Source organism: Amblyraja radiata, chromosome 34 (assembly GCF_010909765.2).
Source record: "Amblyraja radiata isolate CabotCenter1 chromosome 34, sAmbRad1.1.pri, whole genome shotgun sequence".
NCBI lineage: Eukaryota > Metazoa > Chordata > Chondrichthyes > Rajiformes > Rajidae > Amblyraja > Amblyraja radiata.
Genome location: NC_045989.1, coordinates 11,468,308 through 11,490,430, shown reverse-complemented (window position 1 = coordinate 11,490,430; position 22,123 = coordinate 11,468,308). Strand labels below are relative to the sequence as shown.

The 22,123-nt window shown below is 45.2% G+C and overlaps 1 protein-coding gene across 4 annotated transcripts in view; it reads right to left on the bottom strand.

The window, feature by feature from the left end:
• Positions 1-18,642, bottom strand: part of kif23 (kinesin family member 23) — a 50,076-nt gene extending 31,434 nt beyond the window's left edge. For 2 of the 4 annotated variants that reach the window (XM_033050516.1, XM_033050517.1), the window contains exon 1: positions 4,108-4,174. In XM_033050516.1, the coding sequence (XP_032906407.1) occupies positions 4,108-4,118 (11 nt within the window). In that variant the 5' untranslated portion in view covers positions 4,119-4,174. Of the gene's footprint in view, positions 1-4,107; positions 4,208-18,638 lie in introns of those variants that run through there. The other 2 variants (XM_033050513.1, XM_033050514.1) reach the window with 2 other exon arrangements.
• Between the last annotated feature and the right edge of the window lie 3,481 nt (positions 18,643-22,123).

Here is a 22,123-nt window from a genome sequence, read left to right as displayed (position 1 = left end):
GCTTCACCCATAGAAATAGACATTCAGTTTTGCCAATTTAGTTCCATTTATACATGGTTTTGTGTGGGTTGTGTTTGGTTGGGAAGCAGTTTCTGCACATGGTTCTCATTTACAGAAGGTATCGGTGAAGGATCAAAGGCTGGCCAAAATGAACCTGCCAAAACACATGCAATTGTTTACAAATTATAGCCACACCATTTCTGGTTATGGCCAATGCAAAGTGGGGAGAAAATCCATATTAACCCATCAATGTTTTATTCCTTCAAAATGCTGAGTTTGTAAATACCATCCACAGTACTACTGGAGAGAACCAATTTTTAATGATCTTACTTTCTTTTAAAGAGTTGACAGAGCTGCTGCTGTTGTAATAGTACTCTATCTCCAAGGGACTGGAGGAAAGATCACGCGTGATGGTTGTATAAATCTTTCGCTGAATAATGGCAGAACTCAGATGAACCAATCACAGTGACGACGATTGACAGCAAGGCTACATCATTATCCAGCACTTTTTGCAATCTTTCTCAAGGCAATGCTATATCTCGCCTTCAACAAACTTCCTGCATGTCCAGTTAACCTTCAGAACTAATAAAGAACTGTTCAATTCACGGCGACTGCACTCCAAAACCAGTTTGAAGCATGTGGACAAACTCAGAGGACAAGCTTCAGTCATTGAAGACAAATTCACTGAAGCACAAGATGGGCCTTGCATTTAACAATGAAAAGATAAAACACTTTACCGATCAACCTGCTCAGGCTATAAATACCACCCTCCAACAATAAAGGTTCATGGCAAGACTCAGGAAAACAGATTATTTTTCATCTATCTGGAGCCAGCTCTCAAAGGCAGACACCAGTGACTAAATTCACCAGTGCTTTCAGTGGGCCAATCTAACCCTTGGTCGATTGAGGAATTAAACTTCAGACATTGCAAAACTCATGGCCTAATGGGCTGTGGTGATCCTGGCTCTCTTATATGCTTCCATGATCTGGATCATCTGTGACAGGCATCGGAAAGATACCACCAACATCATCTCTGCAAAAACCTTGTCTACTGGAAGGGCAAAATCGGCAGCACTGAAACCCTAGTAAAAACATCATATATCATCTCAGTGAAACACCTCATCATTTGAATGGCTGACACCAGACTCTTACAATAGACAATACAGACCAAATTATGTAATTGGAAAAAAATTCTAGTTAGGAAAGGGGAAATGATTCAATGTCATCCTTGCATTTGCATTGCATCCTTGAAATCAATGAATCCAAACTCCAATCCATGCATCAAGTGCACACAAACACCATCATAAAGTGGAAGGTATGCAACCTCCTTGTACATTAACCATTTGCCCATTTCATCAGAAATGGAAGCAAGTCTCCTCAAACGGTGGGACTGCCTAAGACAACATCAAATGTGCAAAAGCAAACCTAATATACAATCTTTTATAAAGAGAGGAACAAGGAACTAGATGCCGATTTACAAAATAAAAACAAAAACAAACACTTCCTCAGACTTCTCAAATCAGACTTCTTCTATCCTTATCTCACACCTTTTGTCTTTTTACTTCTGAGCTTCGTCCAACCATCTGCCTATTAAATACTTTCCTAACGTGTCTCCATCTATCACTCGCCAGGCTTTGTCTTGCCTCTCCTCTTCCAGCTTTCCGCATCCTCCACCACAATCAACCTGAAGATGGGCCCCGACACGAAACGTCACCTATCCATATTCTCCAGAGATGATGTCTTTTTTTCCTGTATAAATATCAGTTGGTTTCTAGGACCACCAGTGTTAACTGATTACAGTCCTTGTAAAGAGAACAGCTGTTGTTCCAATACTAGAATCCTTTAATTAAAATGACAAAATCTCCAGGTACCTATGGACTTGGCTGTTCTAAAAGGCAGGATTAGGCATAAGGCAAACATCATTACTCCAGGCAACTTGATATGGTAGCGAATGCAACAAAGTGACATGGTCATTGAATTCAAGACACCCAACTACTAATACCCCCCCACACCCTTGACCACCAGATTATCTTGTGTATCGTGAATGAAATCTGTAACGTAGAATGTAGATTCACATATCCTAGGTACAAGGATTTGCTTCAAACCCCAATAATGCTCTATTATTTGCTTCCATATGATCAAATCTTATGTAAATTTTGAGGCCTTCACAAATAACCACGTATACTGCTTCTTCATCATTGAATAAATTCTAAAATAAGAAACGCTCATTGGTAGAAGATAAGGCAGGCAAATGCAAATTATATATGAAAATATGCCCAGGAATCCAAGGGACACATCCACATTGTACTCAACAGCATTCCTAAAATTACACAGCACTTAAGAACTATGTAACAGAAAACACGATGTCGTCATTGCAACAAGTATATGCAAATCAAATAATTTGTCACATAACAGAATGATAAGATGGACATTCTGTCTTCCAATTAATCCCATTCTCCCTACTCATTCCTTGTCTCGCCAATTTTCCAGTTATTTATCAATTTGGAAAGTTATTAATTTGGCTCCCACCACTCAGTCATTAGATGCCAAAAAACTAGCCTGCGAGGTTTTACTTTCATCCTGTCGGGCTGTAAAGTACCAAAGCAGAATGTGCAGCACTGTTTTTCCAGTTTGCATGTGGCCTCGCTCTGGCAATGGAGGCAGCCCAGGACAGAAAGGTCAGAATGTAAATGGGAAGATGAGTGAAAATGGTTAGAAACCAGGAGGCCTTTTGCAGACACTCAATAGGTTACCATTTACCTATCAAAAAACTGTACTCACCAGCATCAACCTACTCCTTGTCCCATATCTTCTCTTTCCCTCCTCCCTACCCAATCGGTCTAAAGATTGGTCCCGACCCAGAACATCACCAATCCATGTTCTCCAGAGATGCTGTCTGACCCGCTGAGTTACTCCAGCACTTTGTTTTTTCAAATACTGGCCTCCCTTTTTACCCTTTATTGTTAGGTTGCTTCACTAACTAAAAGTGCTTTATAAACGCAAAACATTAAACCAGACTTTGTTTCTGAAAAAAAGGGAACTCATGTGAGTGACCAAAGTAGATAAAAAGTTAATTATTCAGTAGGAAGTCACACCATAGGGGAATGGAACAACATATTATCCTGCTGATACGTCAGTTCATTCAAGATACTATTTAAATACCGGATGGTGCCATTTGTTCCCAGTTCGAAGATAACTTGCTTTAAGAAAATGAGAAAAAGTGCTCTCTACCATCCATCCAGAGGCATAACTTCTGATCATACGATGAAACACAATGTAAACAAAGGCTGGTGGATCTTTGGATTCTCGATCATAGAATACCATGGAGCTCCATCATCGATTACATTCAAATTTGAAATCAATATATTTCTAGATATTAAAGGAATCAATGAATATTAGGGGGGGTTACAGAGTGAACAAAGTGTAGCTGAAGATCGGCCTCGGTCTTAATGGGTGGCAGAGTAGACTAGAGGTGTCAAATGGGCCTACTTGTTATATACATCCCCCCTTATAGCAAAACAAAACTATTCATATTTACAAGTGAACATTTAGTTAACTAACATAAAGAAAAAGCTACCTAAAGTTCAACGATTAAAAAAATTGGCGACCATGTGTTTAAACAGTTAACCGAAATGGCAGTGGTTAAAAAGCTAGGTGATCACTAGCTTAAACAGGCAAACTGAAGCTATTTTTAATTAATTTTACTTTTTTAACCAGTGGTCATTGATTTATAACGTTGCCTTTTTAACATTTTTGGGCATTTTAGGTAAGAAATCACTTTTTAAAATCAGTGAAACTGTGATCTCTTCACTCTCATGTCTGTTGGTTTAAAAAGCTTAATAAATCAATGACCAATGGTTGTTAAAAGTTAAGGGGAAACACTGATCGTTAGCAGCAAAGATCTTAGATCTCAAGTTAGCAGGTAAACCGCTAGCGACCAGAGAATGGAGAGAGGACGGTTTAGTTCTGCCCGCTAGTTTAAACAATTAGCCGGGTGGGAAGAAGCGCGGCGCCGGAAGGTATTGAGGGCCCGGGAGCGGCCGTGGCCCCCACACGCCGAGTGGAGACAGGAACGGGACAGACAGACAGACGGGCCCCGGTACTCACGCCGTCTTCATGCTTCTCCCTCTCTCCCCCCCTCGCCGTCGCCTCTCACTGTGGCCGCGCGCCGCGCCCACCCCCCCGCCAACCGCCGCCCGCCCGTTCAAATCCCGCGCCTCGCATTGGCAGCTGCCGCATTAACGCCTCCCTATTGGTCTACACGTACGGCCCGCCCCCGCTCCCTATTGTCATTGGACAGTCCGTGTCAATCATTGCATCCCCCTTCTCCTCCCCTTCCCCCTCCCCCTCCCCCTCCCCCTCCCCCTCCCCTCCTCCCAACCCTTCCCTGCCCCTTCCCCTTCCCCCTTCCCCCTCCCCTTCCCCTCCCCCTTCTCCTCCCCCTCCCCTTCTACCCCTTCTCCTCCCCTTCCCCTTCCCCTCCCCCTCCCCCTTCTCCTCCCCTTCCCCTTCCCCTTCCCCCCATCCCCCTTCTCCTCCCCCTCCCCTCCCCTTCTCCTCCCCTTCCCCTTCCCCCTCCCCCCATCCCCCTTCTCCTCCCCCTTCCCCTCCCCCTTCTCCTCCCCCTTCTCCTCCCCTTCCCCTTCCCCCTCCCCCTTCTCCTCCCCTTCCCCTTCCCCTTCCCCTTCCCCTCCCCCTCCCCCTTCTCCTCCCCCTTCCCCTTCCCCCCATCCCCCTTCTCCTCCCCTTCCCCTTCCCCTTCCCCCCTCCCCCCATCCCCCTTCTCCTCCCCCTTCTCCTCCCCCTTCCCCTTCCCCTTCCCCTTCCCCTTCCCCCTCCCCCTCCCCTCCCCCCTCCCCCCCCCCCCCCCCTCCCCCCCGCCCCTTCCCCCGCCCCTTCCCCCCCCCCCCCCCCTCCCCCCTCCCCTCCCCCTCCCCTTCCCCCCCCCCTCCCCCTCCCCTTCCCCTCCCCTTCCCCTTCCCCCTCCCCCTCCCCTTCACCTTCCCCCCCTCCCCCTCCCCCACCCCCTTCTCCTCCCCTTCCCCTTCCCCTTCCAAAAGAGGTTGTGTGGTCAAGGCAAAGAGTTTAGAGAAATTGTTAGAAGAAATGTCATACAGAAAAATCGCTCAGGCGTCTGAGTGTCACAAAACACCTGGAGTGGACCATGCCTTGGTGACCATGGCAGTGAAGAGGTCTCAATCTGGACAACTGAGTTGTCTGGAGACACAAGAGACTTACAGATATCGATTAGCCAGTCTCTCTCTACCTGGGTAAGGAGATGTTGACATCTGCCAAGATATCACTTTTCATAATCTCTGGAATTCTCCACCCTGGATGGCTGTGAAGGTTAAATCATTGGGGATAGTCAAAGATAAGGTAGATAAATATTTGGAAGCTGAGGGAATTGAGAGCTGGTCCGGAAGAGCAGATGAGCCATGGGACAGATCAGCCATGATCAAAGTGAATGGTAGGCTAGGCTTGAAGGACTGAATAGCCTATTCCTGCTCCCGTTTTTTTCTTATCCTCTTAAGTTAATTTGATGTCTTTATTTAAGTTAATTCTAATTTAAAATTTATGGCTGTAGCCCTCCATATAGTTCATGTTCTCATTCAATGATTTAATCATCCTTACCATTTATAAAGGTGTGCCTAATTAATTCCCTGCTCTGTATTTATCTCTGCAACATTTGCATAATTACTGATTTAAGTTTCTTTCGCTTCTAATTTCATTTCAATTATGTTTCCAGTGTAATTTAATTTATTTCCAAATGACTCATTTGCACTTGTCTTGGCTCACTGCTGTCCTCAGGTGGACAATGGTGGTATAGGAATCCCATTCACAAAATTAGAGTGCATTTCACTTGTCTTTTACCAAAGATCTTTGATTTCTACTGTAAAACATAGTAGCAATTTAAAAATGCAAACTACAATATAGTAATAATCAGATAAAAACATAAGAAATAAAAGCAGGAGTAGGCCATTTCCTCCTTGTGTCTGCCCCCTCATTTGATACGATGAAAATTAAAAAACTGCAGATGCTGATAATTTGGGGGGAAAAAAGAAAATGCTGGAAACCTCTAATTTCTTGATTTATTGATATCTAAAAGTTGATACAATTGCTGGAGTAATTTGGCGGGTTAGGCAGCATCACTGGAGAACATGGATAGGTAATGTTTCAGGTTGGGATCCTTCTTCAGACCGAAGAAGGGTCCCGATCCCAAAACGTCACCTATCAATCAGTTTGAAGAAGGTTTCCAACCTGAATGGTCACCTATAAATCAGTCTGAAGAAGGGTGAAACGTCACCTGTCAATGTTCTCCAGAGATGCTGTCTCACCCGCTGAGTTACTCCAGCATCCACAGTTCCTTATTTCTACTTCTAATATCTAAAAATCAATGTATCTCTTGAACATACTCAGTGATTGAGCCTTCACAGTCCTTTTGGGTAAAGAATTACAAAGATCTACTACCCTTAGAGAGAGATAAAGCCATAGAGTGATACAGTGTGGAAATAGGCCCTTTGGCCCAACTCACTCACACCGGCCAACAATGTCCCAGCTACCCTAGTCCCGCTTGCCTGTGCTTGGTCCATAACCCTCCTAACCTGTCCTTTCCATGTACCTGTCCAACTGTTTCTTAAACAATGGTATAGTCCTAGCCTCAACTACTTCCTCTGGAAGCTAGTTCCATACACCCACCACCCTCTGTGTGAAAAAGTTACGCCTTGGGCAGAGAGAATTCTTCTCATCTCTGAATGGCCGACCTCTTATTTTGAGCCTTTGTTCCCTGGTGTGGAATATCGCAGGCAGGGGAAACATCAATGCTGTATCTGATAAGTTAGGTAGGAATTTCATACGGCAGCTATTACACTCAGCAGGTCAAGCAACATCTTTGGAGAAAGAATGTGAGTTAGCATTTCCGACTCCTCATCCAACTTTGGAGAAGACTCATCAAGAGGAAGCAAGCTCAGTGCCACTGTGTTACTGTGTCAAGTCATCCGTAGCTGCCTGCTGAGGAATGTCACTTAGCATACAGGAGGAGAGAGTATGAAGGGTCTTAATCTGAAGAACTGTCCATTTCCTTCTGTAGATGCTGTCGAGTTCCTCTAGCTGCTTTCGATTTTTTTTGCTCCAGCATCTCCAATCACTTATACCACTATAAGATGGTATATCTATTATTAATATTGCTTCTTGCATTATCCCACAAGATGCTTGGTAACTCGGCCTCAGAACTTCAGGATGAGACCAAGCCATGCTGTGCATTTTACACAATAGACCCATTGTGAGATGTCATTTGGCTTTGCTAATGCACCTTCAGAAACTCTGCCTTTTGGAGGTTTCAGTGGAATAATGACTTGTGTGAAGTCCAAATACTTTGCTCATCTGCTTGGTGCCTGGTCAGTAGCAAGCGGTGAGCAATATGCCCCTTCATGATTTAATATCAGACACTGCCTCTCCACCCACTCCCCTCACCACCCATGTATGAGATCTGAGGATCATCGCAACATCTTACAAAGATCCATAAAACAGCTGTGGAAGTTCAAGAAAAGAAAACAAAACTTCTCCGAAACATTGTCAGAACGAACCATGAAGACGCCACTGTGTGGGAAGTGAGGTTTGATTTGCTCCTTTGTTCTATCTGATGAATCATTTGGGCACAGGTTGCTATTCCAGCTGTCAGACTTAATCATGGACAATATGGAGACCCACTGGCGATGGAAAGTAGTCGCAAGCTATGAATTAGAAAAACTTCTTGTGGACTCCCTGAAAGAATTACGCACAAAACCGCAAATGTTGTTCTAACCCTGAAAACAGGGAATGGGATCAGATTAACCATTAGAAAGCCGGCAACAAACGAGTTCCATTAATTTCATATCCGTCACATAACTAAATTATCACATGGTTTTATAGGACCATTAGTGGATATTTTTGTGGTTCATGTGCAAGAACAGCTAGATTTTTTTTTGTAGTTCGCTTTAGTGAAGGAATTATAGAACTCAGGGGAAGCTGAAGGCATGGTGGTCATTTGTGAAGTGACTAAAAACATGGGATGATCAAGAGTTCAAGAGAGTTCAAGAGAGTCCCAGATAGGGCAATGAAATTCTTGCTTTGCTTCAGCACACCAGAACATAGTAGGCATGAATACAGAACAGATCAGTGTGTCCATATGCCATTATATAAATATATACACACATGAATAAATAAACTGATAAAGTGCATCAGAGGGTGAATTCCAAGAACGGAAAAATTGTGGAGCGATACGCAGAGGAGGAGAGCTTTGAAAGTAGTAAGGCTTGGACAGGTTGTCAGATGGCAAGACCAACAGTGACGGGTGTCACGCTAGAACCCAACGCTGTTTTGGATGGGAGATAACCGGATCAGCAGTGGGCAATCACAGAGCCTGTCACCTTCCACCACCCCTCTCACCGATGAGGTCGGTTCCTCACCTTCCCCACAACTCCATCAGTCTGATGAAGGTCCCGGCCAAAACTCATCTGCCTATTCCCTCGACAGATGCTGTCTTTTTATTCAAGTTTGCAGAAGCTGCGGTTTCTTGTGTCTTCTTTGCTTTTTAATCTGTTGTTTCTCAGTTCTTTCCAATCCATGAAAAGGCTCCTTTAAATAACAGGCTTGTCGTGATGAAGTGTATGCTGCACTCTGCCATATAGACTTGCCTTTATTTTCCATCTCAACCCTGCTTAGCGCCTCAAACGTTTTCTCTTTTATATAAAAGAAAGATGATTGTGTTTACCAAATAAACCAAGACCGGTCCACATAGCAGTACAAGTTTAGAGAGGTATGCGGGGGAAAGAACGCTGGTACTTTTGTGGAGCCACAACATGTGTGGATTGGTGAAGACATGGCCAGCTTGAGATCTGTTCCAAAAAATACTTACTTCCAAGGAACCGTATTATTATCTGTTACTAAAGGACCTGCCAATGACTCCAGAGCCTTGCTATTTCGGCCTGATGAACTAACATTTCTTGCTCAACATCTACAGCAGCTTGAGTTTCACTGTGGCTCACAGTTGAGTTCTGGCTGTTTTCTGGATGAGGCAATGCTTGCCTAAACCTTTTTAACTTGATGGATTCATTTGAAGAGATTTCAAGGGGTCAAAATATGCCTTACATCATACCCCAAATGCAGAAGTGGAAGGAAAATACCAGGTGTGGCAGCTAACTTTGCTGCACTTGATATCCTTGCTGATTAATTGTAGGCACTCCATGAATGGATGAGACCAAATTGTTCAAGAAGGTAGACTTGCCGTTACTTATTGATTCACTGCACCTTATTGAGCCAGTTGGATCAGTTCATTGAGTAACAGCCAGAGATGAGTGAAGCTACACAGCACCAGAGTGAAGCTTAAATCCACTCACAAAGGTGAAGCAGAGAAGACAGCAATCATCATCAAAGACCCGCACCAGCCCGGCCACGCTCCTGTCTCGCTGTTACCATCAGGAGGAAAGTACAGGAGCCTGAGCACCATTACTTCCAGGATCAAGAACAACATCTTCTCATCAACCATCAGGCTCATGAATCACCCTGCGTAACCCTAACCCATGTCTACCTCAGCAACACACTACAATGGACTGTTTTCATGACGTTCACTGTGTCCTTTTGGGCTCAACTATTAGGTATGGTCTTCTTCTTGTGTATGGCGTGCACAGCCTAAAGTTGTAGGACAACTTGTTCTATTTGATCTTACTTGATTGTGCACGCCAGGTTGATTGCATTCGTCGAAACAGGGCGGACCACGTGAAGGTTGCAATCTCCCACCCCTATTAGGTATGGTAATCTAGCATAACTGGTAATTTATTGTATCATTGTTTATTTGTTGTGTTAATGTGCCTAAAGCTGCATAATGTAAGAATATTTAGTTCCAGTCAGAGTGCATATGACAATTAAACACTCTAGAGAAACAGTAAACCTGACCTTTTATTCCAGCAACATGTTAAGAGATAAACCAGGTCTAATATGTTGTCTTGCTCCACCAAAGTGTTCTCCCATCCTTTTTTATCTCTCCGCATTAACCCTGCCTTCTATTCCTTATCCATCCTTTCTCCTTAAAGGGATCCACACTTACTGTGAAAGAAATGACGGATTTAAATCTCTATCACAGTTTACTCAACATCACAATTGTATGTTTGAAATGCCAACGGTTGTGATATCGGAAATGATAATCAAACAAGTTTGAGATAAAAACAAAAAAAACTGGAAACACTCAGCAGGTCAGGCAGTATCTGAAGCGAACATGTTCTCCAGAGATGCTGCCTGACTTTCTGAGTTACTTCGGTTCTCTGTGACCTGATTTTATCTGTTGAAAATTGTAAAAAACACTAAAAAATCAAATTTTGTTTAGTTTAGTTTAGAGAAACCGTGTGGAAACAGGCCCTTCGGCCCACCAAGTCCGCACTGACCAGCAATCCCCGCACACTAACACTATCCTACACACACCCCTAGGGACAATTTTTACACATACATCAAGCCAATTAACCTACATACCTGTACGTCTTTGGAGCGTGGGAGGAAACCGAAGATCTCAGAGAAAACCCACGCGGTCACGGGGAGAACGTACAAACTCCGTACAGACAGCACCCATAGTCGGGATCAACCCCGGGTCTCCGGCTCTGTAAGGCAGCAACTCTACCGCTACGCCCACATCTGTCACGAATAACATAGCTGGGATCTCAGGGCTACTCTCTGCCACATGCAGGCTAGATTATTCACCAACACGTATCGAATGCCCAGTTTTACACCATCATTCTTAATTTTTAAAAGTAACACTACAAAGAGACTTGAGGAGAAAACTCTGGACTGAAGCCCAGTGCACTCGTGGGGGCCGTATTAACAGTGAGACTTAAACCAAGCTGCTGTCAGGTGCACTTGAGAGACCATGTAACTCTATTTTGAACAGGACTAAGGGTGTCCTTTTAGTACTACTGAAAGCAAATTATAGAATAATTTATGTTCTAGTTGTTAGTGGAAGCACATTAAGCAAACCTTAGCTGTAGTGTTCCTGCATTATATCAGTTACGGTTCAAAAACCACAAGTTTCAAATTTTTATGTTTAAAATTTGGAACTGACATTTCGAGAAATATTGCTCACACTTAGCTGTGTCTTTGTATCATGATGAAAGTAGAAGTATTGTATGAATAGATGTTGCCTAAATAATGCTCCTGTTAAGTAGCCTCATTATGATGTACAGAAAGCCAGTGATTCAGTTGCAATAAATCTTCTGATCAACAATTTCAGTGTTGTGAGCTTCTGGTAATGAAGCTGGGGTGGCAGTGTGGCGCAGCTGGTAGACTTGTTGCCTCGCAGCGCCAGAGAATCGGGCTTGATCCTGACCTCAGCCGCTGCAAGTGGAGTTTGCACATTCTCCCCGTGTCCGCTTGGGTTTCCTTTGGGTGCCCCGGTTTCCTCCCACATCCCAGGGACATGTGGGTGTGTAGGTTAAGTGGCCTCAGTAAATTGCCGCTAATGTGCAGGGTCAGGATGCAAAAGTGGGTTAACACAGGGCTGCCAACTCTCACGCTTTGAGCGTGAGACTCACGCCCTCAAACAAACTCTCACGCCCTCACGCTCATCAGAAATTTCTCACGCTCAGTGGTGAGAAATTTTGTGATCAACGAAAATTTCAAAACTCGGATAAACTGCATGGTCCGCGGGTGTTGGAGAGCAGGGGCTGCGGGAGGGATGGGAGCAGAACCAGCGGCGGGAACAGATGCGGGGAGCCGGGACTGTCGAGTGTTTGCCGGGGCCGGCGTGTCGCTCGTTGCAGCTCTGGCCATGGAGCGCTCCGGACAGGGCTTGTCCCGGGTGTCGGAGGCGTCGGAAGCGTTGCGCCGCTGCCGCGAGAGTCTCTGTGCCGAAGGGACAGACTCTCAAAGGGAGGTGGAGAGAGAGAGAGGGGAAGGAGACAGGGAGACAGTGGGGAGAGAGAGAGGGGGGGGGGGTGAAAGGAGAGAGAGGGGAGAGACAGGGGGGAGTGAATGGAGAGAGAGAAGAGGGAGTGTGGGGGGAGGGGGGAGAGGGGGGAGAGAGGTGGGGGAGAGAGGGGGTTAGAGTGAGGTGGGAGAGGGGGGGAAGTGAGAGAGGGGTGAGAGGGAAGAGAGAGGGGGTGGAGAGGGAGGAGAGGGTAGGAGAGAATGGGAGAGAGAAGGGGAAGAGAGAGTGGGGGGGAAGAGGGGGAAAGAGAGAAACGGGGGAAAGAGAGAGATAGGGGGGCAAAGAAAAAGAGATAGAGACAGAGGAGAAAGAGAGGGGAGAGAGGGCAAGGGGAAGAGTGAGGGAGAAATGGGGAAGAGGAGGAGAGAGGGGGGAAGAGAGAGAGGTGAGAGGAGAGACAGAGAGAGAGGGGAAAGAGAGAGGGGAGAGTGTGTGGAGAGGGAGAGAGGGGGAGATAGAGAGGGAGGGAGAAAGAGGTTGGGGGGAAGCGAGGGGGAGAGAGGAGAGAGAGGGGGGAGAGAGAGAGGGGAGAGAGGGGGGGGAGAGAGAGGGGGAGAGAGAGAGGGGAGAGAGAGTTAGGGGAAAGAGAGGGGAGAGAGAGTTTGGGGAAAGAGAGGGGAGAGAGAGGGAGAGGGGGGAGAGAGAGAGGAGAGAGGGGACAAGAGAGGGGGAAGAGTAAGGTGGGAGGGAGAGAGGGGGAAAGAGAGGGGAAAGAGAGGGGGGAAGAGAGGGGGAGAGAGAGAGGGGGGAGAGAGAAGGGGAGAGAGTGAGAGGGGGAGACAGGGGAGAGAGAGGGGGTGAGAGGAGAGACAGAGAGGGAGAGAGGAGAGAGAGAGGGGGAGGGGAGAGATAGAGGGGGAGAGAGAGAGAGAGAGAGAGGGGGGTTGAGAGGAAAGAGAGCGGAAGAGAGGGGGGAGGGAGAGAGAGTCTCTGTGTCGAATTTGCCCAGGTGACCGGCATGGATCAGGCTGCGGCTCAGTGCATCCTGGAGGACAACCAGTGGCTGCTGGAAATAAGTACCAAGCACTGGGTAGAAACGGTGGAAGGTAGTGGACTTCAAATGGGGGTGGTTGGTGAAAGCATCCCGCTTGCCTGCTAGATTTTCACTTACTGTAACTGCAGGAAAAATGTTCCCGATGTTGGGGGCGCTCAGAACCATGGGTCACAGTTTAAGAATAAAGGGGGGGGGGCAGTTAGGACTGAGATGAGGACAAACTTTCTTCACGTAGAGAGTTGTGAATCTGTGGAATTCTCTGCCACAGAAGGCAGTGCAGGCCAATTCACTGGATGTTTTCAAGAGAGAGTTACATTTAGTTCTTGGGGCTAACGACATCAAGGGATATGGGGAAAAAACAGGAAAGGTACTGATTTTAGATGAATAGCCATGATCATATTGAATGGCAGTGCTGGCTCGAAGGGCCGAATGGCTTATTCCTGCACCTATTTTCTATGTTTCTATGCTTGAGTATATGGCAATAAAACTCGATCACTTGATTTTGAAGCATTCATGCATGGTGGAGGTATAATGTAGTCATAGAGTGATACAGTGTGAAAACAGGCCCTTCGGTGCAACTTGCCCACACCCGCCAACATGTCCCAGCTACGCTACCTGCTTATGGTCCATACCTCCAAACCTGTCCTATCCATGTATCAGTCTAACTTTTTCTTAAATGTTGGGATGGTCCCTGCCTTAACTACCTCCTCTGGCAGCTTGTTCCATACACCCATCACCCTTTGTGTGGATAAAGTTACCCCTTAAAAAGTTACCTCTTAAAAATACAATACAAAAAACATTGAAATCATACTTCTACAGTGCACTAAAACATGATTTTAATACATAAAATTTCAAAAAGTTCCTACCCTTCTTCCACACCCGCTCTCCAGCGGTTGCTCCATTCCCTCACCGGGTACCCCCAAGGCCAGTGATCAGTGATCGCACAGCCTCCCCACTTTCAAAAACGCTCCAATCCAATTTAAAGCATATATATTGCATTCAAGTGTAAGTTATAAGACTCGCTACAGTATGCACCATATTGCACAATTTCAAGCTGAAAAATGCAAATGTTCCTCCCAGATTCACCACTCTCTGCTAGAAGTTCCAATGCAGCTTAGTTTTAAATGACCCGCTCCTAGTCTTATAAAAACATCTCGACATACACTCAGTCCTGCCTCCTAAAGAACTTATAATAAGATCGCCCCTCAATCTCTCCAACTGCAAAGAAGTTTATTATGATCATGAACCTGCCCCTTGAACAATCACCGTGACACACACAGTACTCACCATTCTCACAGGGTCATCAGGAGGTCAGACCATAAATCTCAGCTTCACGATGACACTCATGATACATGAGCCACTCCTCACAAGCCAAGCATGATGTTCTTTCAACTGCCAGGGAGAATAAACTAAGAACACATCTCTAAAATTAATTAAAAGATAGAAAAAGTTATCAAGGAACGTTTTGGTTCATTCTTGGGTAGTGATCCCTTGGGTAGTGATCCCTTTTTCATCTGTTCGTAGCCGAATAATCTGTCCCAAGGAATTGAAAGTTGTTTTCATGTCATTGAGTCATACAGCATGGAACAGGCCCTATGCCCTATTTGCCAACTGACCAACGTGCCCCATCTACACTAGTCCCACCTCCTACCTATGTTTGGCCCATGTCCCTCGAAACCTATCCTATCCATGTACCTGTCTAAATGTTTCTTAAACATGGCGATAGTACCTGCCTCAACTACCTCCTTTGGTAACTCGTTCCTTTTGTTCCCCTCAGGTTCCTATTAAATCATCATCCCCTTAACTTGTCCTTCAGTTCTCGATTCTCCTACTCTGGACAGGACATTCTGTGCATTTACCCAATCTAATTATCGCATGATTTTCTACACCTCTATAAGGTCACCCATCAGCCCATTGCACTCCAAGGACTAAAGTCCTAGCCTACTCAACTTCTCCCTATAGCTCAGCCCCTCGGGTCCTGGCAACATCCTCGTAAATCTTCTCTGCACCCTTTCAGCTTAACAACATCTTTCCCATAATACGGTGACCAAAACTGAACCCAATACTCTAATACGCAGTGACTATTGCACTTTACGAAATGTTCACCAAATTATTATTTTTTGAGCATAGTGCGAAAAACATGAGCCAATATTAAGCCAAGAGCATCAGCAGGAGCAACTAATCATTGATGTAAACCATCTGAGGCCATTGCAAAAACTGCAGACATGACCATGGTTTAAACACTCCATCCAAAAGAAACATTCCAACAGAGAGCAGCACTCCTTTGGTACTGCACTCTTAGTCTCGGTCTCAATTTTGTAAGGGGTTGGTTTTGGACCAATATTTTGACTCCAAATCTAGAGTGCTATATAGCTGAGCCGCTGATGCTGATGGGTTGGCTATGCCGACATATTTCTGATCCTCAGTGTTCCCTTGTATTCTAGATCTGCACTATTTGGTTACGTTCATTAGAAAGTAAGTGGGGAAAAGAGGCATATGTCCGGCCGCCAAAGATCACTGACCCTACTGCCTCTTGAGGACATCTAATTCCTCCCATAGCGATGATTTTAATTGCTTTGGAGTGTGGGCGGTTGGACTGGTGTCTTTCTTCCTGTTTACAGCATATGGCAATAATTTCCTCCTCGCTGTCATTCACAAAGAACAATTCTCAGTGGAGCATAACTTTTGTGAGGCATCACCATTTCATTTTATTAAGTCTTAGCTGATCTCCGCAATAGATTCCAGAGCTTGTCTTTGAGTGAAATAATCTGCCATGGACAGTGACTTAACGGACTGGCCAAAGTTGTAGTTAAGTGTGCAACGTTTTTAATATGATTCTTATATATCACACGTGGATTTCTAAGGGAAATATTCAAAGGATAACTCTGAATTAAATCATCCTTCATTACTAAGAGTCAAGAGTCGAGTGTTTTATAGTCATATGTCCTGAAAAGGAAAAATGCCATAATTACTTGAAGTAGACAGCACAACAGGCTTATAACACATGGTAATCAATTGATAATATAATAAGCAAACTGAAAAAAGGTTCATTAAATTAAAAATGGTGAAAATGGTGTAAAACCAGGTTACACTCAGTATATCATTCTACTCTAATGGCAGGGACTGACTATACTGGCATGTAACCTGACAGCTTGGGAATTTATAGCTTTCATATTCCTCTGTACAACTGCAAAGGAGCTGGAAGCAGATACTAAGGAACACAAGTGCACACAATACAGGAGCAGGAGTAGTAGGCCACTCGGCCCCTCAAGCCTGGCCCACCATTCAATGTAATCATGGCCGTTCTGTCCCAGGCCTCAACTCGTCTTTTTGTGTCAGTTCGCCATTACCCTCAAAGCTCCGATCTTTCAAAAATGTATCTGCCCAACTTTAAATACTTGTAATGAACAAGCCTGCACAAATTGTGTAGGAAGGAACTGCAGATGCTGGTTTATACTGACGATAGTCACAAAATGCTGGAGTAATTTAAGAAGGAGCATCATCTTCTTGTTCCCCAGCAATGTTGCCTAGCCTGCTGAGTTACTCCAGCATTTTGTATCTAGCCTGCACATATTGTCTGGGATAGAGATCCACCATCCACTAAAAAAGCCATTTTCAGGTTTTAATTAACTTGTCTCTAACCAGAAACTATATCCCTTCATTTGAGAGTTTTTAATTAATGTGGAGGTTTTCAAAATCTGATGTAATTCCAACACACTTCACATCCAAGTTTAGGAGGCCAGAACTTCCATCTGCCTGTCTGATCCTTCTAGTACTCCCTCAGCCAGATCCAAGTCAGATAACATCTCAGTTTAAACATTCACATTTTTGAATCCAAATCCTCTTTCCCCTCATTCATCCCCATCAGCAGGAATGTACATAATCCTCCAAGATCCCTGCATTCCTCCAATTCTCTCACTTCATGTCAACCATTTAATTGTTCTACCATTGGCAGCCATGTTGTCTGCTACATAATAACATAGTGGCCCAGTTATGTCACTGACCTCAAACAGAGATTATGGGAGTGATTAATACAAGTCTCGGACACAAAACCAACAAGATTGTGTTTATGATAATATTACCCTCTGCCCACTGCAATCCTTGTTTAAGTCAAATTCGATAATAGACTATTTCAAAAAAAAAAATTTAAGTAATTAAATGTATTTTCCTTTTAGGTTTTATTTATTTTAAGTTATTAATTTATTACCGAGATATGGTCCCACATTGTCCACCCTGATACCCTTGGCTAGCCTTCACATCAGAAGCAGATCTGAGAGTAGGAAACAAGAACCGAAAATATCTGTCACATCAGACAACATTGGGGGAGAGAAGCCAGATCGATGAGAGAAGGGGAGAGGAGGAAAGAATGATAGGGGAAGGCTGTGATCAGGCACATGCAAGAGAGATTAAGTGATACAAGGGATGATAGCCAAGGCAATGGTTGTTGGGAACACAACACAACAAATGCAGGAATGCGGCCCATCGCCCAAGCTGTAAGCTAGCAATCCACACAATCAGCCCCATTAGCGCTGGAGGTTGTAGAGGTTGACTGGCTAACTTAGCATAAAGCAGAAGCGCATTTGTAACAGGACTAACTCCATTTTGGAGAGCATTCGAGTGCACTCCATTGGGGGCAATGTAGAGCTCCCTGTTGCCTTCCCCTTTAACTCTTTGTCCCACTCCCATTCTGATCTGTCTGTGTCCTGCATGGTCATAACAAGGCCTAATGTAAAGTTGAGGAACAGCACTTAATATTTCACCAGTGCGCTTTCCATTCCTCTGGGCCCAATATCAAATTCTACAAATTCAGGCAACTTGCTTTCTATTTGCTTACTATTATAGTCTGAGTGCCTTATATAATTGGTGATGTATTGTATTATTGTTTATTGTATATTAAATTATTGTGTAGTGTGTTAAAGTACCTGTAAGGCTGCAACAAGTAAGAATTTAATTGTTCTCATCCCGGTGCATATGACAATTAAACACTCTTGTCTTGACTCTTGAAACCTCTGCATTGGAACTGGCCGCTTCTGCTGTAAGTCATTCACCTGAGATACTAGTGCAGTTTATCTCGCTCCTTTAGTATGGCCTGACCTGCTGGACGCATTCTACAAAGGCAGGCTTGGGAATGCAAAATGGGGCCCATCTCATAGAAATATAGAAACATAGAAAAATAGGTGCAGGAGTAGGCCATTCGGCACTTCGAGTCAGCACCGCCATTTAATATGATTATGGCTGATCATTTAAAATCAGTACCCCTTTCCTGCTTTTTCCCCATATCCCTTGATTCCTTTAGCCCTAAGAGCTACAACTAACCCTCTCTTGAAAACACCTGGCTTCCACTGGCTTCTGTGGTAGAGAATTCCATAGATTCACAACTCTCTGGGTGAAGAGGTTTTTCCTCATCTCACTCCTAAATGGCCTAACCCTTATTATTAAACTGTGACCCCTGGTTCTGGACTCTCCCAACATGGGGAATATTTGTCCTGCATGTAGCCTGTCCAATCCTTTAAGAATTTTATATGTTTCTATAAGATCCCCTCGCTTTCTTCTAAATTCCAGGGCATACAAGCCCAGTCGACCCATTCTTTCATCATATGTCATATCTCGATAGCGCCGTTGCAAGCCTTCAACACGATCAGGCGAGTTAGTTCTGAGGTTTGCAGACGGACCGGATTAGCTGAGTTAGCATAAAACCGTCCCCGTCCTCCGCTTGAACAAATAATCAAAAATAAATTTACAGATTAAAAGAGCAGAGGAAGGAGACAAATTGAATGGCTCCTTAAAAGTCCCAGCAGAGGTATGGTCAGCAAAATAGCCTCCTGCGCTGGATGATTCTTCATACAGTAATAATGAAGAATCATACAGTACAGAAGCAGGTCAATAGACAATAGGTGCAGGAGGAGGCCATTCGGCCCTTCGAGCCAGTGCCTCCATTCAATGTGATCATGGCTGATCATCCACAATCAGTACCCCGTTCCTGCCTTCTCCCCCTATCTTTAAGAGCCATATCAAGCTCTCTCTTGAAAGTATCCAGAGAACCGGCCTCCACCACCCTCTGAGGCAGAGAATTCCACAGACTCACAACTCTGTGTGTGAAAAGGTCACACAGTGTCATTTTGCCAACTGAAATTCAGCCCTCACCATTCAGTGGATTGGCTAAAAATGTTAATGATGAAGACATTACTGCAGACAAGATTCCATCTGCCCCATTATTAAGAGTGTGTGGTGCTTTACACATTACCGATGCATTGCCGTATTTTACTCTACCTCCCACATAGACCTGTTCTAATATTCCCCAATATTTTGTTTTGCATTGCCAATCTGGCACATTAACGAAAGCAGCAAACATTCACAGCAAGACTTTTGTTAGTCATTAACAGGAAGTGCTCTTCAGTTGGTGCTTTTGGACCAAAGCAAACTGGGCTCGAAAAATTAATAAGCCTTTGATATGTGCACATTAGAGGTCCCTTTGTTTTACTTTCTAAGGTCTGTGTGGTCTGGCAGATGGAAGAGATGAAAAATAACTATTTTCACTGTACGGTCATCAGGCATTGCTACCAGAATCATCTGACCTGTAGCAGCCTGTATGTAACTTCAATAACCACAGAAAAACCTTTAGAAAGAAAAGGTGTCCATGCGGCCCTTTGAACCTGTTCCACCATTCAATCAGATCATGACCGATAACAGTAATTCCACTACATTACCTGACTTTGCTTCACATCTCTTGCTGTAACAAAGATCTGTTGTTTTTCAAACGTCAATTGACATTTAGCATCCAGAGCCTTTTAAAGATCAGAATTCAAGATTCCACTGCCCTTTGTGGGAAGATGTATTTCCCAATCCCAATCCGGAACAGACTGCCTCCAGTTTTTGTTCTGCCCCCTCATTCTTGATTCCCCAACCGAGGAAATAAATGATCTGTACTTATCATATCACCTCCCTTTGCAATTTTAAGCAAAACAATTACAGTATATTACCCCTAAAGCTTCAAAGAAATATAGGATTATGTAATTTGTGTCTATAATTTAGTGGGGGAGCGGTAGCAATGTGGCTAAATTACTGGACTAGCAATTACTAAAATGTGGTGCGTGGGTCTCGAAAGGAGGCACGAAGTCCAGAGTTTCGAGAAGCACCTTTATTATATTCCTCCCGGTTGTAGGGAGGACGAAACTAGAGGAAGATGGCACCCAAACCCCTGCCTTTTAAACCCTCCGGCTAAGGGCCGCCTCTGGACTGCACCACTCCTGTGCCGAGGGGTTCGGCAGTATGATGGCACGACCCTTAGGAGCCGCCACAGGATCCCCCCCCAGAACCAGAGGCACAAAACGCACCGGCGGGCGCACGACCCGGCCGGCCCGCGTGCGGAAGTCAGCAGATCCCGGGGCTTGCGGGGGTGTAGGTGGAGGGACAGGTCGAGGGACTGGCGGAAGGACAGATGGAGTGACAGGTGGAGGGAGTCGTGAGGGGGGGCGCCCTCGGGGCCGAGGTTGGGCAACCAGCACCGGCTGGTCAATGTCCAGGTGCGTCGGCTTCAAACGGTCAATCGACACGGCCTCTGGCCGGCCCCCCCATGATCACGTCGGGGGGTCACCAATGTGGTGCGTGGGTCTCGAAAGGAGGCACGAGTCCAGAGTTTCGAGAAGCACCTTTATTATATTCCTCCCGGTTGTAGGGAGGACGAAACTAGAGGAAGATGGCACCCAAACCCCTGCCTTTTAAACTCTCCGGCTAAGGGCCGCCTCCGGACTGCACCACTCCTGTGCCGAGGGGTTCGGCAGTATGATGGCACGACCCTTAGGAGCCGCCACAAAAATGTATTTAATTACTTTGGCAGCACAGTGGTAGAGTTGCTGCCTTACAGTGCCAGGGACTCCGGGTTCGATCCTGACTACAGGTGCTGTCAGTACAGAGTTTGTACGTTCTCCCTGTGACCGCATGGGTTTTCTCCAGATGCACCGTTTTCCTCCCACATTCCAAAGACAGGCATGCTTAAGTTTAATTGCCTTTGGTAAAAATTGTAAATTGTCCCTAGTGTGATTGCTGGTCGGCACAGACTTGGTGGGCAAAAGGGTCTGTTTCTGTGCTGTATCTCAGAAGTCTAGTCTAGTTATTTGCAGCCGCTGTTAGGGGATTTGAACCCATATCACTAATGTCACTTGGACTGCATTAACAGTCCAAGCTCCTAAATATCAGCTGAATTGTTTAGCTATTCTGCCGCTCTGCCCTTAAAGGCTGTGCATTTCCACCAACAACGAATAACAATAGAATGAGCTGGATAGTACCATAAACTGAATGACGGGCATCAAGTTATTTAAAAGTGTCAATAGTTTAGGAGTTAGCCTACTTCCCCAATCTGACTGACAAAACCTTCTGAAGCAGGAGAGTATATTTCATGGCTTCATGAAGTTGCAGGGGTTTTACAACCAATGAAACAAGTTTGACGAGCAGTCTCTGTTGTGATCTTGGGGAACCTTGCTGTCTGGAATGAAAGCCCCCAGTTGAAAAAACAAATCTTTGCAGCCTTTCCCTTGTGTACTATTTGATGACATGGGAAATTGCTGCTGTTAATAAGGTCTCTGTACCGACAGGGAGTCCGGGCCCTGCCTTTGTTTTGGGATTTGTCCTGGGGAGTAGTAAGAAGTGTCGTGGGAGTGAGAATTCTGAGTTGCTTTACCGTCAAGAGAGGCTTGTTGTCCTGGATAATTTTAAACAGCAGGTGGCACTGAATACTTTGGGAATCACAATGTCTGCCGGTTAAGCTCTCCATCCCAGACCTCATGAAACTGACTTTGTTTGAAGAGATATTCCCTCTCGCTGCCATGACCTCCCTTAGCAGACAGTGACTCACCTAATCCTGTCCATAGTCTCTTGGCTCTAGTGGGTGCTCCCCGTTGGATTGCAACCTTGTCGTGTTCGGGGAGCTTGTGTGTCTCAGTGACCCCTGGAGCTATGCCAGCGGAAGATTCGTCTCCTGTGAGGGTCTCCCATGCTGGACAGGTCGAAGGGTAGAGGGGAGACGAAGAGCGATCCACTGGTCCTCCAGGTTGGAGGTTGAGCACACGGCTAACAACCCTGTCTCGTAAAACAAATATGTTACAGAAACAGCAACTGAAGGAATCAACACCACTGAGTGGAGGATCTTCGTTGCTGCCCTACATGTCAGGAGGCATAATAGGCAG